The sequence below is a fragment of the Corythoichthys intestinalis genome, chromosome 7, assembly GCF_030265065.1.
Source record: "Corythoichthys intestinalis isolate RoL2023-P3 chromosome 7, ASM3026506v1, whole genome shotgun sequence".
Classification (NCBI taxonomy): domain Eukaryota; kingdom Metazoa; phylum Chordata; class Actinopteri; order Syngnathiformes; family Syngnathidae; genus Corythoichthys; species Corythoichthys intestinalis.
In genome coordinates, this window is record NC_080401.1 from 2317677 (window position 1) to 2335338 (window position 17662).

At 39.8% G+C, this 17662-nt stretch overlaps 1 protein-coding gene across 4 annotated transcripts in view; it reads right to left on the minus strand.

The window, feature by feature from the left end:
• Window positions 1–8725: 8725 nt before the first annotated feature.
• Window positions 8726–17662, minus strand: part of ntmt2 (N-terminal Xaa-Pro-Lys N-methyltransferase) — a 51141-nt gene continuing 42204 nt past the window's right edge. For all 4 annotated transcript variants that reach the window (XM_057841141.1, XM_057841140.1, XM_057841139.1 and 1 more), the window contains one exon: window positions 8726–11372. In XM_057841141.1, the coding sequence (XP_057697124.1) occupies window positions 11116–11372 (257 nt within the window). In that variant the 3' untranslated portion in view covers window positions 8726–11115. The remainder of the gene's footprint in view (window positions 11373–17662) is intronic.

Sequence of the window (17662 nt, forward strand, 5' to 3'; positions counted from 1 at the left end):
AGCCATGTTTCGGAGACGGCGATAACATCGAACTTATTCTTGAAGCTTTGTAGATACTCATCAATGCTTTCCATATTTTTGTAATGACTCCTGGCGTTGAAATGGATTAGTTTTAGCTTGCCGTCATTATCCAAAGCGTTGTTGTATTGTTCTGTGGTGTAGTACTTACAGCTGTTCGGCATGTTATTGTAGAAGTTCAGGTCCGGATCTAGACTGTCACTAGGGTCATCATAAGTTTCATCCATCTGGACATCCAGAAGGTTAGTGGACGTCATCATTACTTATTCGAATGGAGTCAGCTCCTCCAAGCTTCTCACCACTCTTATCTTCATGTCTTGAGTCTTGATGAGAATCTTGCAGTCAGAGACCCAGGTGTTGGTTATTTTCCCCTCTTTTTTAAGCTGACGCGCCTTTTTTGCTACCTGAGCATTCCGGCGAGTCAGGTTATCATTCAGAAAGATCTTCGTACCCTTCAGGCGGCGACGCTGCGCAAGCAGTGCAGCCTTGCTCTTGTGGTCAGTCAGCTTCACGACCACCGCCGCAGGGCCCTTGCCCCCAGCCGGGAGCAAAAAGCAGTGGGTGATGTGTTCCTCTTCCACGGTTAATCCTGCTTCTTTCAGCTTTTCAATTGCTTGTTGAGCCACAGATGGACTAGCCGCCTCAGCATATGATCGGGGCACCAGTTGTAGTCCAGAAACGATGAGATCATTTGCGCGTCTTCCTTGGTCGAGTTCATCAGCCAAGTATTCCAGCCTTTTTATGCGCGCATCCTTTTCCTCACTCTCTTGCTTGAGCTTCAGGAATTCATCGCGGGTTTGGCGGGTTTCAGCCCTCAGCAGCTGTATCTCTTTCATAACCTCCTTCTCAACAAGATTGGTCAAGGCGGTCAGGGCGGCCTCCATTTTCTGGAGGCCTCCGTCCATTTTCTGGATGGAGGCTCTAAGTTCTTCAAAATCGTCATGTTTCGGTGCCTGAGCCTTTCTGGTGCCCATAGTCGAGCTGTGTTCCAGCTTATCAGCGAAGATAGGAGCGTGTCCTTCACAGAGCTGGCTTGTATGCGACTGCACAGCTTGAGCTCAGCCTTCAGTTATTTTCGCCATTGTGGGTTTACTTGTCCTCAGCACACTGATTTGGTAAGTAAATATTTTATTCTTTTGTAAACCGTCGATTTGTCTTGTTGTAGTGTAGTAGCCTGTGTGCTGCCAGGGAGGAGAAGTGTCAATTACATCAAATATCACCGCTAGCAAGCATGCTATATGACCGTGACAGTAACCTCATCATTTTCAGAAACAAATGTAGACTACAGTTTATGGTAGACCACCATTTTATGCCAGCGTTTTGAATTCTTGGTAATTAAGTTGACAGACGTGGCTCGTAACGTTTTTAGGCGATGGGAGAGGTTTTTAAAACCTATTTAAAACAGTTACCAAGCTGTTTTAAGTTAGCTAGACCGAGGGGAGGTTCGCTTCCTGTGTTACCCAACGGTTTTAAGTTAGCTAGACCGAGTGGAGGTTCGCTTCCTGTTTTAAAATAAAAACACTAATTCTATCGTTAGCGGGTGTTTTATTTTGTGAAACTAACAGGAAGTGCCTTCGTCACTACGGCTAGCTTGAGTAGCGACGAATTTGCACGTTGTGGATCTAAACGGCTACTTTCTCACGTAAAAATGTTAGAAATGTCGATAAAGTGATTTATTTACAGAGTTAGTGCTAGAATTAGGTCAGCTTCAGCCTGTCTATTTCGGCTCAGGTAAGAGCTAAATGCACAGACTTTATGTGCGCCAACGTAATCGGTTCTTGCGTTGGAGCAGGGGTCCCCAAACTATGGTCCGCGGGCTGGATACGGCCCGCCTCCACATTTGGTCCGGCCCCCTGACCCCCCCCAATAGTGTTATTTATTTCCTGGCTTTTTTCTATGAAGAACCCAGACAGGGTTATTTGGTTATTATCTATTTAATTAATAGTGTTATTATTATTCATTATTAAATGATATTATATTAGGTTATTATTATTTTTATTTTATTTTGTTCCGTGAAGAATCCAGAAAGGGTTATATAATTGTGGCTTTCTGAAAAACAATAAATTTTTACATTTAGGCACTGCTGCAATCGTCACACTTTTTCTGTTACAAACTGATCAGAGAAGGGAAAAGTCATGTGGCCTTCACAGGAAAAAGTTTGGGGACCCCTGCTTTAGAGTGTTTGTCATCTGCCCTTCCATTTGCTTTTCTTCATGTGCAGTGCTCCCCCTCCATGTTTGATCAAACTGCACTGATAATTTGAAATTGTTTTAAAATGCATTAATCGCAAAAATCAGAGGACTAGATCACATTTTCCCCTGTTATTTCACCACTTTAACATTGGTCCAACAGTTGAGAGTCTGGGCTCATGCACTGGAGCATCCTACAGCACATGCCACTATTATTATATATCATTAAATCTGTATCAGTAACCTTAGTTATTAATAGAAGTGAGGGAAATTCAGCTGAATGATAGAAATTATGAAAATCTGCACATCTGAATGAGTATCATCTATTGCAATAGATTATTAGTGGCAACCGAGCAAGGTCTCTTATCTTGTGTTTTTATATTTTTGTGTTAAAAAATGTCCTTAGTCTGGCGTGGTGTTGTACTTCACTGCTCTGTCACAGTGTAGACATGAGTAGAGTTCACAAAAATCTCATCACGTGAGCTCTGCTTCTCGCTGGCTAAAACATCAGACCATAGATCAGATACATGGATTGATACCATCACTTAGATATCCAATCTAAGTGATGGCTTCCATTCCTCAATATAGTTAATCACTGAACTAAAAACCTAATATAGGAATACAGATAGAAAGAGTGCAGAGATCACACTCGATTCTATAGCAACCTGGTGTGTTGAAGGATGGTCATTTATGTGCCTATATTTTGAAATTGTTGCCTTAATTTTGTGTTGTTTTTCACCATCCCCCAATCAGGCTGAAGCAAATGGTCAAAAGTCCACATATACCTCAGTCTCAGCAATTACAGGTATGTTTCATACACTGATCAATGAATCATTTAATATTTTTATTTGTTTCATGGGTTGGGATAACAAACGTGCATTAATGTTTTTACAGATGGATTAAGAAATTAATTGTACATCTCAATTTGAATGTTCAAAAATTATCAATTACATTAATTTAAAAATAACTCATTATCACACATTTTAGTTTGTGAAGATTAAAATAATTCATTGCAGATTTTAATTTGTGATTAAAAATAATTGGACATTTTAATTTGTGACTGTTAAGAAAAAATGTAACTTTTTTTTTTTTCTAACAAGTTCTCAATGCTGAAATTATCATGTCTTTTCAGGTCAACCAGAGCAGTATTCTCTAATGCAGTGAACTTGTATGTACTGCACATTTTCTGCTGAAAAGAGAGGCTACTTGCTTACGCATTACCGCTTAAAACATGGATACCACACTCGGACATCCCTACTCCCATGTCTTCATAAGGACTGCCTCTGCACATTTAAATCTTTTAATGCACTCAAAGTACACCTATCGACATGGCACTCTCAAAAAGATGCAGGCAAAAGTGGAGAAACTGCATTTGACTGTCAGTTGTGCAACTTTGTGGAGCCTTGCTCAGAAGCAGACTTCTTTACCCATTTGCGAAGACATCTTAAGCTGAGGCAAATGGTTACTTGCCCGTATCAAGACTAACTTTCAGAGCGGTGTTTATTCTACCTTCACTGCACACAAAAGCAAAGAAATGTGAAATGTGTTTGAGCCATAGTATGGGTAGGACATTTGTGTCTAAATCATTCAATCCCAGTAAAAGTTGCTTTAATCAAAAAAACTTATTTTTAATCAAAGAAAAAGAGCCTTTTGCAAAATAAATTTTTTTGAAAATATATATTTTTTAAAATATATATATATTTTTTTATTGACGTGTCACTTTTTTTTAAAGTGGAAAAAGTTTTGAAGGCACTTTTTTCGATTGAATCATTTTGACACAAAGATACGACTTCAACGCTACTTCCGACATGTTTGAGTGGCAGGTGACTACACCAATGGCATAAAAGCATGACTAATGGCCACCAGGGCTCCATCGAGCCATCGGACTCTGCTCGAGTCCAAGCCAAAAATAGGGCACCGGTACGGGGGGGTGACATCGGCATCTCACCGGAGTGCCCGCGATGGTAAGGTGCGCTGCTGCTTAATGTCATTCAAGAGGGGAACTTCACCCGCTGCCCTGACGTGACGGTTGGCAATCGGGGTCCAACCGCAGTGTCGCGACGCGCCGGTACGGGAGTGGCCGACGAGTGGCCCGACACTAGCCTGCCCAGTAAGCGAGTGGACTGCCGGCATCCGTGCCGGGAGCCCCGTCGCTTCAGCTTTGAATGAGTGTCGTGTCACTCGCGGGCCGTCCACTCAACAGCCGGCCTCCGCGCCGGGGGGGTGATATCGGGGTCCGCCAGTGTGCCGCGACAGGGCACCGTACCATCGCCGGCACTCTGGTGAGATGCCGATGTCACACCCCCGTACCGGTGCCCTATTTTTGGCTTGGACTCGAGCAGAGTCCAATGGCTGGATGGATCCCTGGTGGCCTATATTCTTGCTTCCTGCCTTTATGCCATTGGCGTAATCACCTGCCACTCAAACATGTCGGAAGTAGCGTTGAAGTTGGATCTTCGTGTCTAAATGATTCAACCAAAAAAAAGTGCCTTCAAAACTTTTTCCACTTAAAAAAAAAAAAAAAAAAGTTTAAAACTTTTTGCTTTTCAAAAAAAGTGACACATCAATTAAAAAATATATATTTTAAATAAAAAAAATATTTTCAAAAAAATATTTTTGCAAAAGTTTTTTTTTCTTTGATTAAAAATAGTTTTTTTGATTGAAGCAACTTTTATTGGGATTGAGTGATTTAGACACAAATGTCCTACCCATAATATGGCTCAAAAACAAAAAGGATTGCTTCGATCAAAGAAAACAGTTTCAATGAAAAATAAAGTGTTGAAATGCGAATTTCTGAGTCTCAAATATGTTTTCACATTCAAACCTTTTTTTCTACAATTTTTTTTTTTTTTTTTTTTTTGATTGAAGTGATTTTCTTTTGAAAATATACATTTTTTGTTTGAAGCAACTTATTTTTTGATTGAATAATAAAGACAAAAATGTCCTAGGCAAAATGTGGTCTAAACGCAGAATTACATCGAAAAAGTTGTTTCAATTAAAAAAAACGACTTAAATAAAAAAAAATAATAAATCAATCAATCAAAGAAAAATAGTTTTCAAATACATTTTTTTGACTTACAAATTTATTTTTGCATTCAAACAAATTTTTTTGATTGACATGACTTTTTCTTTGATTGAATATATATATATATATATATATATATATATATATATACTAATGACATATTTTTGACTAGAAATTACTTTTTTTTTAGACAAAAAAGCTTAATATCAAATTAGAATTTGAATAAAAATAAGACACATATTCTTGGTAAGATTTTTGGTTTCTGAGGTGTATAACTCCAGTACACATTTTGCATGTACTCTTTTAGTGATGTGAAAAAAACAAGGTATCTTGTTTACTGTATCAGGTGTTAAAGTGAAATTTGAATTTGAACTGAGTTGTGTGTTTTAAAAAGAGTTCTGTATTTTTATGTTTATTTTATCACTGCTGCGCTGTTTAAACCATGGCACAATGTTGATTGTAGTTCCTGTTTTGATCACTAATATTGTTGGAGAAATCAGAACTGTTAGCTTTACCAGAGCTCAAGCTCATGTTGTAATGGGCAACTAGTTTGACGCCATGTCTTCAATGCTGAGTTAATGTCCTGAAATTATGAGAATAGGATCTCGCCTGTTAGTCTTTGGAAATCACAGGATAGGAGCGGACATTGAGGCAGTTCAGGTATTATTCAGTAATTTCTGTAGCAAAAGGTTATTTTAGGTACTTTGTATGAGGTGCAAAGTGTTTGCAAAAGTGGGTTTATAATTAATCCACTGATTGTTCATTGATACTGAGATTTAACCAAAACTGTTCAGCCTGCCAGGAGCCAGTGTCTCCCACTTTTGAGCATTTTAAAGTATATTTTAATTCCACTGAATTAATCCAATGAGTGTTCTCCATGTATTGTGTTTTGGGGGTCATTATTGTTAGATAATGTGTTTTTAATGAAATACGTACAGTGGGGAGAACAAGTATTTGATACACTGCCAATGGGTTTTCCCATTGGCAATGTATCAAATACTTGTTCTCCCCACTGTATGTGCAGTTGTAATTTCTATTGTGAAATTCTTTTAGGTCAAGAAAATTAAGTTGACCTGACTACGATGGATGAAATGGAAAACTAAAGATAATTAATACACAATCATCACTTGAATACTGCAAACTCAAAATAAACAAGTTACTACAATCCAATTATTTGAGTTAATTTGAGTACTGTACACTCAAAATAAACAAGTTACTGTAATCCAGTTATTTAAGTTTGAGTACTGCCAACTCAAAATGAACAAGTGACTATAATCCATTTTTTTAAGTTAATTTGAGTACTGCCAACTCACAATAAACAAGTGACTATAATTCAAATTTTTTAAGTTAATTTGAGTACTGCCAACTCACAATAATTAAGTTAATCAAATCTAATTCATCTAAGTTAACATAAATTAATTTTTTTAAGGCAGCGAGTTTGCATATTTTTTTTTAGTAAAGTCAACTTATAATATTTTACAGTGTACGGTATCCCCATTCAGATACTGTAAGTGTTCCAGATAAAGTTAAATTTTCCTATTAGGTACAGTATCCCCATTCAGATAAGTGTTCCAGATAAAGTTAAATTTTCCTATTAGAAATCGATGCCAAACGTGCCACATTTGAGACACTTTCATGTTTGAAGATTCTTTCTAATGCTTGCAGCAGTCATCAAAGTTGGTTGTTCTCATGAACCAATCTTCCTGTATATTTTGTCAGTAGCAATGTTTCTGTTTTGTAAATATCATATGTATGTTTTGCGAATATGAACGTACGATTGGTAAAAAATGAATATAAATTGTGGACGTTTTGTTTCTGTATATTTTGTAAATATAGTATATATATATATTTTTTATCATTGATTATCATGTGAAATTTAGTCTATATCAACTCAGAAAATGTTTTGCCTCTTGGTTTTATGTTAGATCTCCCCTTCCATCCGACTCTGTGGAGGGCTTGAAGCACATACCATGGTTTGCATTCATGGTATTCTGTCATAAGAAAGTCCCCGATAATAGAATAGAATAGTCTTTATTTGTCATTTCCAAGAGGCGCAAATATAATATACTATATTATATATGATCATATACGATACTAAATATCGAATAATACATATGTATTTGAATATTAAGCTCCTGAGACCCATGGTTTTTAATTTTTATTTTTATTTTTTGCAATGCATTTTTCAAGAGGGTGGCCAAGTCTGAACCTCAATGCAGCCTGTTTCCCAGCTTTCCCTCCTCCAACATGCATGAATCAAATAATCAGGGTCTAGGGTGGAGATTAAGAGTTTTTAGGAGATTAAATGGCTGCCAGCCGGGAACCTGGCAGCCACAGTAATAGGGTGGTAAGTGGGTCCCACACCTTTTCGGTGTGGCTCCCGGGGCATGGCCTCCCCTCTGTCCGGGCTGCTGGGGGAGGTCGGTGCTTCGATCTCGTGTCGCCCAGAGGTGGCTTTCTCCTTCTTCCGCCTTCCCCTTTCTTCTCTGCCTATGTATCCACCCAGTGCTCCGCTGCGGGTCGCTGGCTAGACGCCGGTGTATCGGCTGGATGTCGCCTGCTCCGGCGGGGGATCCTGCTCTGCCCTGGGCTTGGTGGGCTGCTGGGGGTCCTGCAGCGTGCTGTGCCGGTTGGAGGGCTGTGGCTGTGGCTTGTGGGCCGGGTGGGCGGACTGGGGTTGGGGCGGGCGTGGGGTTGGTGGTGCGTCCCCTCTTCCCATCCCTGTGGGCCGGTTGATGGGAGCGCGGGTGGCCCGGGGGACCACCCTGGATCCCGAAGGGGGGTGACGATGGCTCCTTTGCTGGGCTGCGGGAGGGGCGATGGGCTGCGCTGGGCCCACCCCCCCGCCCATCCTCCCTCCCTATAGCACGGCTGGCTGGGTTGGGGCCGCGGCCCTGGGTTGGCGCCTGCGCGGTTTCTCTGCTCGTCTGGGTGGCTGTCACGTGTTTGGTGGGGCTCGCATGCGGATGCGATTGGGTGGGGGGTCCTGGTGCTGGGACTGGCGGTGGGGTGGCGCAGGGTCGGTTGCCAACGGGCTTACACTCACAAGGGATTCACACGATTACTGGGTTCTAGATCACGGAGCCAATTTGTGTACACTCTACCCCTCCCAATCATTAGCTTATAGACTTCCCCACCCCCTCCCCTTCTTTCCCTAGTTAACAGGCCCCCCACATGGTGTCAACCGGAAATACATCTAGCTGACGATAGCACCAACATATTAAAAGTTAGTGTAGGCGTTCAATGTATTTCTTGTTGTTGTGTTTCTTTTCTTCTGTCCCCTCATAACCTCTTCCTGTTGGCTGTTTTGTCATAATAAACGAGATATGTTGAATGATCACAATGGGAGTAAGTCATATTCTCAATGTGAAACATTAAAACTTTTCAGACCAACTGGACACTTAGACTTCAATTTTCTTGTCAAATAGCTGAACAGGACAGGTTTATTTCAAGAAAAAAAAAAAGGCAGACCCGATTTACGACCCTCCACCGTAGCCTGATGTGCACCTCCACAAAATCCTGACTACGCCACACAAAGCGGTGACCGAGCCAAAAACTGCGGGCTTTTTATCACTTTAGGTCGTATATTGGGTTGGTGCACTTTATAACTTATTTTGCACATATGTTTGATGTGAATCTGACTTATTTACATTTACCCTTCAAGTATGAGAAGAATAACAGGTTTGGTGTCATAAGAGTTGTTTTGATGTTTAATTTTCATCAACAGACACTTTACACACTTGATACATCATCACTGATTGAGAGTGCCTCAGTGCTTTTAATCATAACATATTTACCATCAAGGCTTCCAACACAGTTTGGAAAGTTCCATAGCTGCCAGAAATTTGCTATGGCTTCCGACTGGCTGGTTGTAGCACACGGCAAAAATTCAGGCTGGAGGGCTGTCCACAATGCTTTGAGACCTCAAACAAAACGCGGGACACTTTGCCCGATGCCAGTTTGAAGGATGCCGCTTACTGGCTTGCACCCGAGGCTAGAATTTGTAATATGACTGCCAGTCTCTGTGCGAGATCAACAGTCGGACAGACCACCTGCACAACCGTCTTCTGTATCGCCTACACCTCAACATTTGTATGATCCACATTTGTTTGTCAATGTTGATGATTTTAAGATCCACATTCAAGTGTTCCATCTCCGTTCCCATTGTTGTCTAACCGCAAGAAAACTCAAGGAACTGACAAGAAATCTCCCAAAACTGCACGAACAAAACGCAACAGCCCTCTATTGGCTTGGCGGTGAATTACAGAGCAACGCTTTTCCTTGATGCAGAATGCTCATTGACGACGTAGGGGTCCACACCGTCGCTACTCCGTCACCACAAGGCAGAAGCATAAATTTGGCTTAAGAATAGTTTCTTCTTCACAAAGCTACTAAAGTAAAAAGTATTGCTTAGCAAAATTACTCTTAGAAGTACATTTTTCTCAAAAGGTTACTCAAATAAATTTAACGGAGTGAATGTAACGCTTTACTAACCCCCACACCCCACCCACCATAAGTATAAAAACTGATGTCTGTTTCTTCAAGAATTTATTGGGTGTTGGCGGTGGGGGGTTATATGTTTTTTTTTAATGCACTGTCAGTGAGCTTAAATTATTTACAGATTTGGGCCATTTTCCTATCACTGCTTGAGCCCTAAAAATCACTTTTAATGTTGCATCAATACTTCACTGTTTTGTGGCAAAAGGTGGATTTTTCAGATGAATCTTCCATTGAATTACACCACAGTCGCCGCAAATATTGCAGGAGGCTTACTGGAGCCCGAATGGATCTGAGATTCACTCAGAAAACAGTGAAGTTTGGTGGTGGCAAAATCATGGTCTGGGGTTACATCCAGTATGGGAGTGTGCAAGAGATCTGCAGGGTGGAAGGCAACATAAATAGTCTGAAACATCAACAAATCTTAGCTGCCTCTTACATTCCTAACAATAAAAAGGGACAAATTCTGCAGCAGGATGGTGCTCCATCGCATACTTCAATATCTACCTCAAAGTTCCTCAAGGCAAAGAAGATCGAGATCCTCCATAATTAAAAGTCAGGTTAATAGCAATTGTTTCTACAAAATGGATAAGCGACAAGACTTTTGTCAGGGACTGTATGTAAAAAACTGCGTCTGTGGCACAGTTAGTACATCAAGTTGTTCTAGTACTGAAGGGTCAGCGGCTCGATTCCTGGCTGTGACAGCCCACAGACGAGGTGCCCTTGGGCAAGGCACTGAACCCTTATCCACCCCCAATGGGTTGGCGGTGCCTTGTATGGAAGCACCATTGGTGAGTGAATGTGTGTGTGAAAGGGTAAATCTGTGTTAATTTAAGCACTTTCAGCATGGTAAAAACATGGCGATAAATGCGCTATATGAGTACTCTCCATTTCTATATGTGACCTCCCCCTTTAAATGACATCTCAGCCAGAAATGGGCAACCTCTTATTGTTTTTAATCCATTTGTCCAAAAAGGTGACACTCTACTACAAAATGGCAACAAAGTTGGGGGGAAAATTACTCTATGTAAAGCCTGCGCAGTGACATGATTACTAAAGTATATTATCACTACTGTAACATTTGCCAAACCCGACGGACAGAGAAAGAGAGACAGAAAGGTGTTTTTGTTGTGTTTGGGGGTTCAATGACACAACTTCCTCCAAAAGAGCCCAAGTCTCCTCAGTTTTTGTATTCCAATGCTGCCACCAGTGTATCTGACGTTGTGGGTGGAACCAGGCACACTCATAGTGGGACAACCCTTTCACTCTTTTTCTCTGCCCGTTGCGCTGGTGCACGTCATCATCCTGAGACACTCAAACTGAAGTTATGCTACTTTTCAAATAGTGAATAAGGATGCAAAATGAACACAAGTGTATAGCTTTGTTCTACTTCATTGCAATCATCCATACAGGCATGATGACCTCTGGGAAGCCGTTCTGTCTCTCAACAGCCAAAATCTCCAGGCCGGTCTTGTAAATAATGTTCTTCATGATGTCCAGGTGTCGACTAATGCTGCTGTCAATGGGGTCCAACTTGCAGCCCTGTCGTGCCATATTGTCCTTTAGTATAATGACACCATTTAAACGCAAACTCTTCTTACAGCGAATAAGGAAGTTCAACAGATCTTTGTCAGTCAGGTGGCCTAAAGAAAAAGAAAAAGGCACAATACTTAAGATGCAGCTCTTCTGAAAGTTTCATATGTAGAATATTTTGGTACAGTTCTTTTAGGAGTAGTGTTGAGGGATCAGTTGAATGGAGGTGCAGATAAGTCTCCCAACTGCAGAGTGATTCTCCAGTAAACATCATTCTTCGAAGTCCAAAATGAATATGTTTATTGCTGCTCGGTGAACAGAAAGGAGGACGTCTCAATCAGTGAACAGAAAGGAGGATGTCTCAATTGGGCAGGGGGAATTTTTATGTATTTATTTTAAATAGGTGTATGCAAATTTATGGACAATTGACTACAGTATATTACACTCAGTACAAATACACTCAAACCATGTCTTTGACCAGCCAACAATTAAAATAGCATGAGTGTGTCCCAGCACATCAAGAGGCTAAAGGTTGTGCACACATGTGTTCTCCCTATGATGGAAAGAATTTTTCTGATTTCAATTGTATATCATTGGTATTGAAGACTCAAAAAGATTGTCATGTCTACTTTTTTCTACAAAATACCCATTTCTGTCTTGTTTTTACTCAGAGTAAATATCGATATTTTCAATACATCATAAAAATTAAAATACTATAACATAATACAACTCACTTTTACAGTCTAAATTTGTTTTTTGTAAACTAAAGCAACTATACACTCAGCCAACCTTCTCTCGCGCAGCTCTCTTTCTTTTTTTAAGGTGGGGCATTATATTGATACCATTAACAGTCTGTGAACCTCAATCACATTTTTGCACCTGTATGACAAAAATAGTATTCAAGAATGTACAATGACAGGCATCAAATGGTTTTAGTTTAACAATACAGTGGAAAAATACTAGGTCTGAGATAGTGTTTCGTTTTGAGCATTGTTGGCCATCCTCTGTCTACGTGATTAATTTCATAATTCACCAAATGAAGGACAATGAATAAAAAATGGCTTTTTACTCTGAAGCTTTATTTCTTTTCTTCACAGCATTAAAACATCTCAAAAACTGCATGTGCAAAGTGCGGCAAACGTCCGCTTGTAGGACTAACTATAAATTGTCCACCCGTAAATCAGTGTCATAACATAAACTTCACGTGAAAAACGGAAGTATAGCTTGGATTTTAGCTCTTTCAGAATCAAAATAAAACTGATAACAAATATACAAACATTTTAATTAGATGAGAACAGCTATAATCCAACGCACTCACTTCTTTCATTATCTTAGAACACATACAATGATCATCATTTTAACTTTATAATTCTGAACTTTGAAGTTTTGTCAACATGACAATGATCATGTTTTCAGATGCAAAGTAAATTAGATCTATCTTACCTTCCGTAAGAGCTTCACGAATGACATGAAATTTGGCATCACTATGTTTGTTCACTGGATTTTTACTCAGTGCAATAGCACCTTAATTGCATTGATGCGCTTATCATTCATGAAAAAATAAAAATGTTATTACAAAATATATTGTAGTACATTTTACAATAGGAACCCCCCCCCCCCCCCCCCAATTTAGAATATAATTTTCGCATGCTCCATAACTCCAGTTCAAGATAGGGAGGGAGATGCGCTGTGAGGCAGGTCTTTGGCACAGGGTGTAATCTCTTAGTAACCCAGTTGGAATGCATGAGAAATAGGGTGTCTCTGTCAAATAAAACAATCTGATGATAGGCCCTGCATTACCACTCTTGGATTAATTATAAAGCGGCAGTATTAAATAATTCACTCCCTGAGGCAAAAACATACCAGCAGCAACAAGGGGGCATATGGCAGTTTTTTGGCATATGGAAAAATGGCTTTTGGTGAATGGCATTTTTTTTTTTTTTTTTTTTTTTTAATATGGCAAAATGGCTTTTGGCATATGACATTTTTCGGGGCATGTGGCAAAATGGCTTTTGGCAGTTTTTGGGCAGCATATGGCAGTTTTTTTTTTTTTTTTTTTTTTTTTTTGGGCATATGGCTTTTTTGCAGGCCATGTATGTCGATGCCATTGACTGCAATGCACACCCAAATTTCCCATTCATTTTCATTGGCAGAAAAACCTGTGAGGTTGTGATTTTTGACCAAAAACTTACCATTACAGCCCACTAACATTCAGCTGGCGCCTATGTAAGTCAATGCCTTACAATATGGATACAGCAATGTTAGCAGTGGATCCATGTCAAGCATTTGACAGGATAGAGTGGAATTATCTTCTGAAATGACTCCCAAGATATGGATTAGGAGGAAAAAATGTAAAGTGGGTCAAGTTCCTGTATACAAGCCCTGCTGCTCAAGTCCTAACTAACATCATTATATCCAAACCATTCATTTTGTGACATTCAACAAGACAAGGTCTCCTATTTAGTTTATTCTGGCGATGGAGAATACATTCTGGACTATCTGGTATTAATTTAGGAGGAAGAAATCATGAAATGTCTCTATTCGCAAAAGATTTTTTTTCTTTCTGAGTTGAAAAATACGACAGTGAAGGAAAGGGCCACAAAAAAGGCAGGCAACTTCACCAATCAGCAAATCAAGGACATTAATTCAGCGGCAGCATACTCTGTGATGAGTTGTGATCGATATTGAACACCCATTCGCTTTTATGAAGGTACGTAACTCCGATTATATACTTTACCTTTTCAAAAGGGTGTGGTTTTATTTTTTTAGAAATGCAGGCTGCATTTTGTTGCACAATGTTTTTATAAATGCCGGCTGCATTTTGTTGCACTATGTTTGTTGCCCAGATAAGGGGCACGTTATGCACATTCTTTTGTTGTTGTTGTTTTTCCGAATCTTCAAAATACAAATGACATCAAAATTCGAATTTCTTCATTGCATTCCTTCATTTTATCAAAGCAATTAAACATAATTCATTAATATCGTAATGAAGTTAAACGTGAGGCAGTATCGGACAACAAATAGTCACACGGTGCATCATTCTCTATAGAATGCACTGCAAGGAACATAAACATTTACTCATGAAGGCTCATGTATTTATAGCCAACTTAGTCATTTTGATAGTAGGCTAATATACAGTAGATACAAACAACATGTGTTGCCTTCATTACAATGCTCCTATAAGGCTTTTAATTTTTTTCGGCTCCAGACATATTTGTTTTTTGTTATTTTGGCCGAATATGGCTCTTTCAACATTTTGGGTTGTTTAGCCTATCAATTAATTAGGTCCACATTCGTGAGAAATATAGCCCTGACCCTCGTTCGCCGAATTTGTTTGGACTTACTAGTGTCCTCCAGCAAAAAGGGTTCATGCAGGTTATGCTGTCCCTATCAATGTTGAGATCAAACCTACGCCCTTGTAATATACACATTGTTGATTAAAATGTTTTCTTCATTGTCATCTAGTTATTGTTGGTTTGTACATTCTACAAAACGATACAGTTGGGCAAAAAAGTATTTAGTCAGCCAGCAAATTGTGCAAGGTCTCCCTCTTAAAAAGATGACAGAGGCCTGTAATTTTCTTCATAGGTGTACCTCAACGATGAGAGACAGAGTGAGAATAAAAATCCGGAAAATCACTTTGTCTGATTTTTAAAGAATTTATTTGCAAATTATGAAAGAAAATAAGTATTTGGTCATGAGAATAAAAATCCAGAAAATTACTTTGTCTGATTTTTAAAGAATTTATTTGCAAATTATGATAGAAAATAAGTATTTGGTCAAGAGCAAAAGTTCCTCCTGATACTTTGTTATATTCCCTATATTGATAATGACAGAGGTCAAAACGTTTTCTGCAGGTCTTCAAAGGTTTTCACACACTGTTGCAGTTATTTTGGCCCATTCCTCCAAGCAGATCTCCTCGAGAGCAGTGGAGTTTTGGGGCTGTCGTTGGGCAAAACGGACTTTCAACTCCCCCCAAAGATTTCATATTGGGTTGCGATCTGGAGACCGGCTAGGCCACTCCAGGACCTTGAAATGCTTCTTACGAAGCCACTCTTTGTTTCCCGGGCAATATGTTTGGGATCATTGTCATGCTGAAAGACTCAGCCACGTTTCATCTTCAATGCCCTTGCTGATGGAAGGAGGTTTTTCACTCAAAATCTCACAATACATGGCCCCATTCATCTTTTCCTTTACACGAATCAGGTGTCCTGGTCCCTTTGCAGAAAAAATGTGGTAAAGCAGGATGTGTCCCCCCCCCCCATGTGTCACAGTAGGTATGGCATTTTTTGGATACAATACAGCATTCTTTCACCTTCAAACACGAGAAGTTGTGTTTCTACCAAAAAGTTCTATTTTTTGTTTCATCTGACTATATGACATTCTTCCAGTCCTCTTCTGGATCATCCAAATGCTCTCTAGGAATCTTCAGATGGGCCTGGACGTGTACTGGCTTAAGCAGGGGGACACATCTGGCACTGCTGGATTTGAGTTACTGGTGGCGGAGTGTGGTATTGATAGTAGCCTTTATTACTTTGGTCCCAGCTCTCCCCAGGTCATTCAAGAGCTCCCCCCGAGTGATTTTGTGATTTTTGCTCACTGCTTTTGGGATCATTTTGACCCCACAGGGTGACAGTTGCGGGGAGCCCCAGATCAAGGCAGATGATCAGTGGTCTTGCATGTTTTCCATTATCTAATAATTGCGCCCACAGTTGATTTCTTCACACCAAACTACTTACCTATTGCAGATTAAGTCTTCCCAGCAAGATCCAGGTCTAGAATTTTGTTTCTGGTCTGTCCTCTGACAGCTATTTGTTCTTGGCCATGGTGGAGTTTGGAGTGTGACTGTTTGAGGTTGTGGACAGGTGTCTTTTATGCTAAGAATGAGTTCAAACACGTGCCATTAATAGAGGTAACGAGTGAAGGACAGAGGAGCCTCTTAAAGAAGTTACAGCTCTGTGAGAGCCAGAAATCTTGCTTGTTTGTAAGTGACCAAATACTTCTATTTCACCATAATTTGCAAATAAATTGTTTAAAAATCAGACAAAGTGATTTTCTGGATTTTTTTTCCTCGTTCTGTCTCTCATAGTTGAAGTATATCTATGATGTTAATTCCAGGCCTCTCTCATCTTTTTAAGTGGGAGAACTGGCACAATTGGTGGCTGACTAAATACTTTTTTGCCCCACTGTATGTGGCCCAAAGTGCTTTGAAAATGAAAACAAAAACAGCAGGGAAGGAAAATATTCATAAATAATTTAAAACAGAAATAACATATACAAATGATACAATGAAATACAAATATTACTAATAATCAATTAATGGAAACAGTTTATACGCGTTTAAAGCTAGCTTATTAGGTGATAAAACACGAACAGTTTTGTCTTTATATCTCATTGTATAATTTTCCATTAGTTACAGTTGCTTAATGAAATAGAGCAACACGACCGGGAATCGTACCCGGTTGTTTTTTTAATTGATCTTAGGGCGCAAGCGCGACACATGCGCGATAGCCTTAGCTCCTGTGCCGCCCTCTTTTTTTCTAATGAGGCTTAAATTTGAATGATGCAAGGTAAGCGCATTGGTCGACTGTGTATTTAAAACTTCAAATATATCTTTTTTTTTTTTGCATTTTAAAAAATGAAAACAACAACTTGAGTTAAATGTGGACTGCATGCAATAATCTATTAATGTCTTGATGGCATTTGTATTAAAGTTGATGTAATAATCAGACAGAAATAAAATCAAGGATTAAAAAAAATTTTTTTTTACAAAGAAGCCTGGTATACCAGACTCACCGCTGTTCCAGCGATTGAGTCTGGCGACCGTCCAGCGGATCAAATTCATAGGCGGATTTTTAAAAAAATATTAAAATTCCGAGGGCGGAGCAAGCCACAGCAAACAGACAGCGGAGTGGACCAATCAGCGACGGGCAGACGTGACGTTGTTAAAGCGACAAGTAATGAGCGTGCGCGGAGAATGGAGAAGTTTATTCAACATAGCTAGCGCGAGCCATGTTGACTGTTGTCAATGACTTGTTTCGATGTGTTTTTGGTAATTTAAAACTGGTTTTACTGCGGATTGGAACATATTCTCGGCTGTCCCGTTCGCCACCTGTGTTGTTGTAGACACGACTTTCGGCGCGCAAGAGTGAAGTTACTCGTTAATGACACGTCACGCAAATAAACGAATCTGATTGGACGATTGATTTTGTACCTTGCTCGAGAGGCCGTTAATAGGCTGTGTCCCAGACTATTTCTCACAGTGTTTGAAAAATACAGGGAGAATAGTCTTGCTGTGCCAGGCAACAAAAAAGTGCCAGTTATGTACGAGTTAACTGTGAAAAACACAGCCCAATCCGGCAACACTTTTTTGTTGTGGCTTTTGTTCATTTTGCATGAC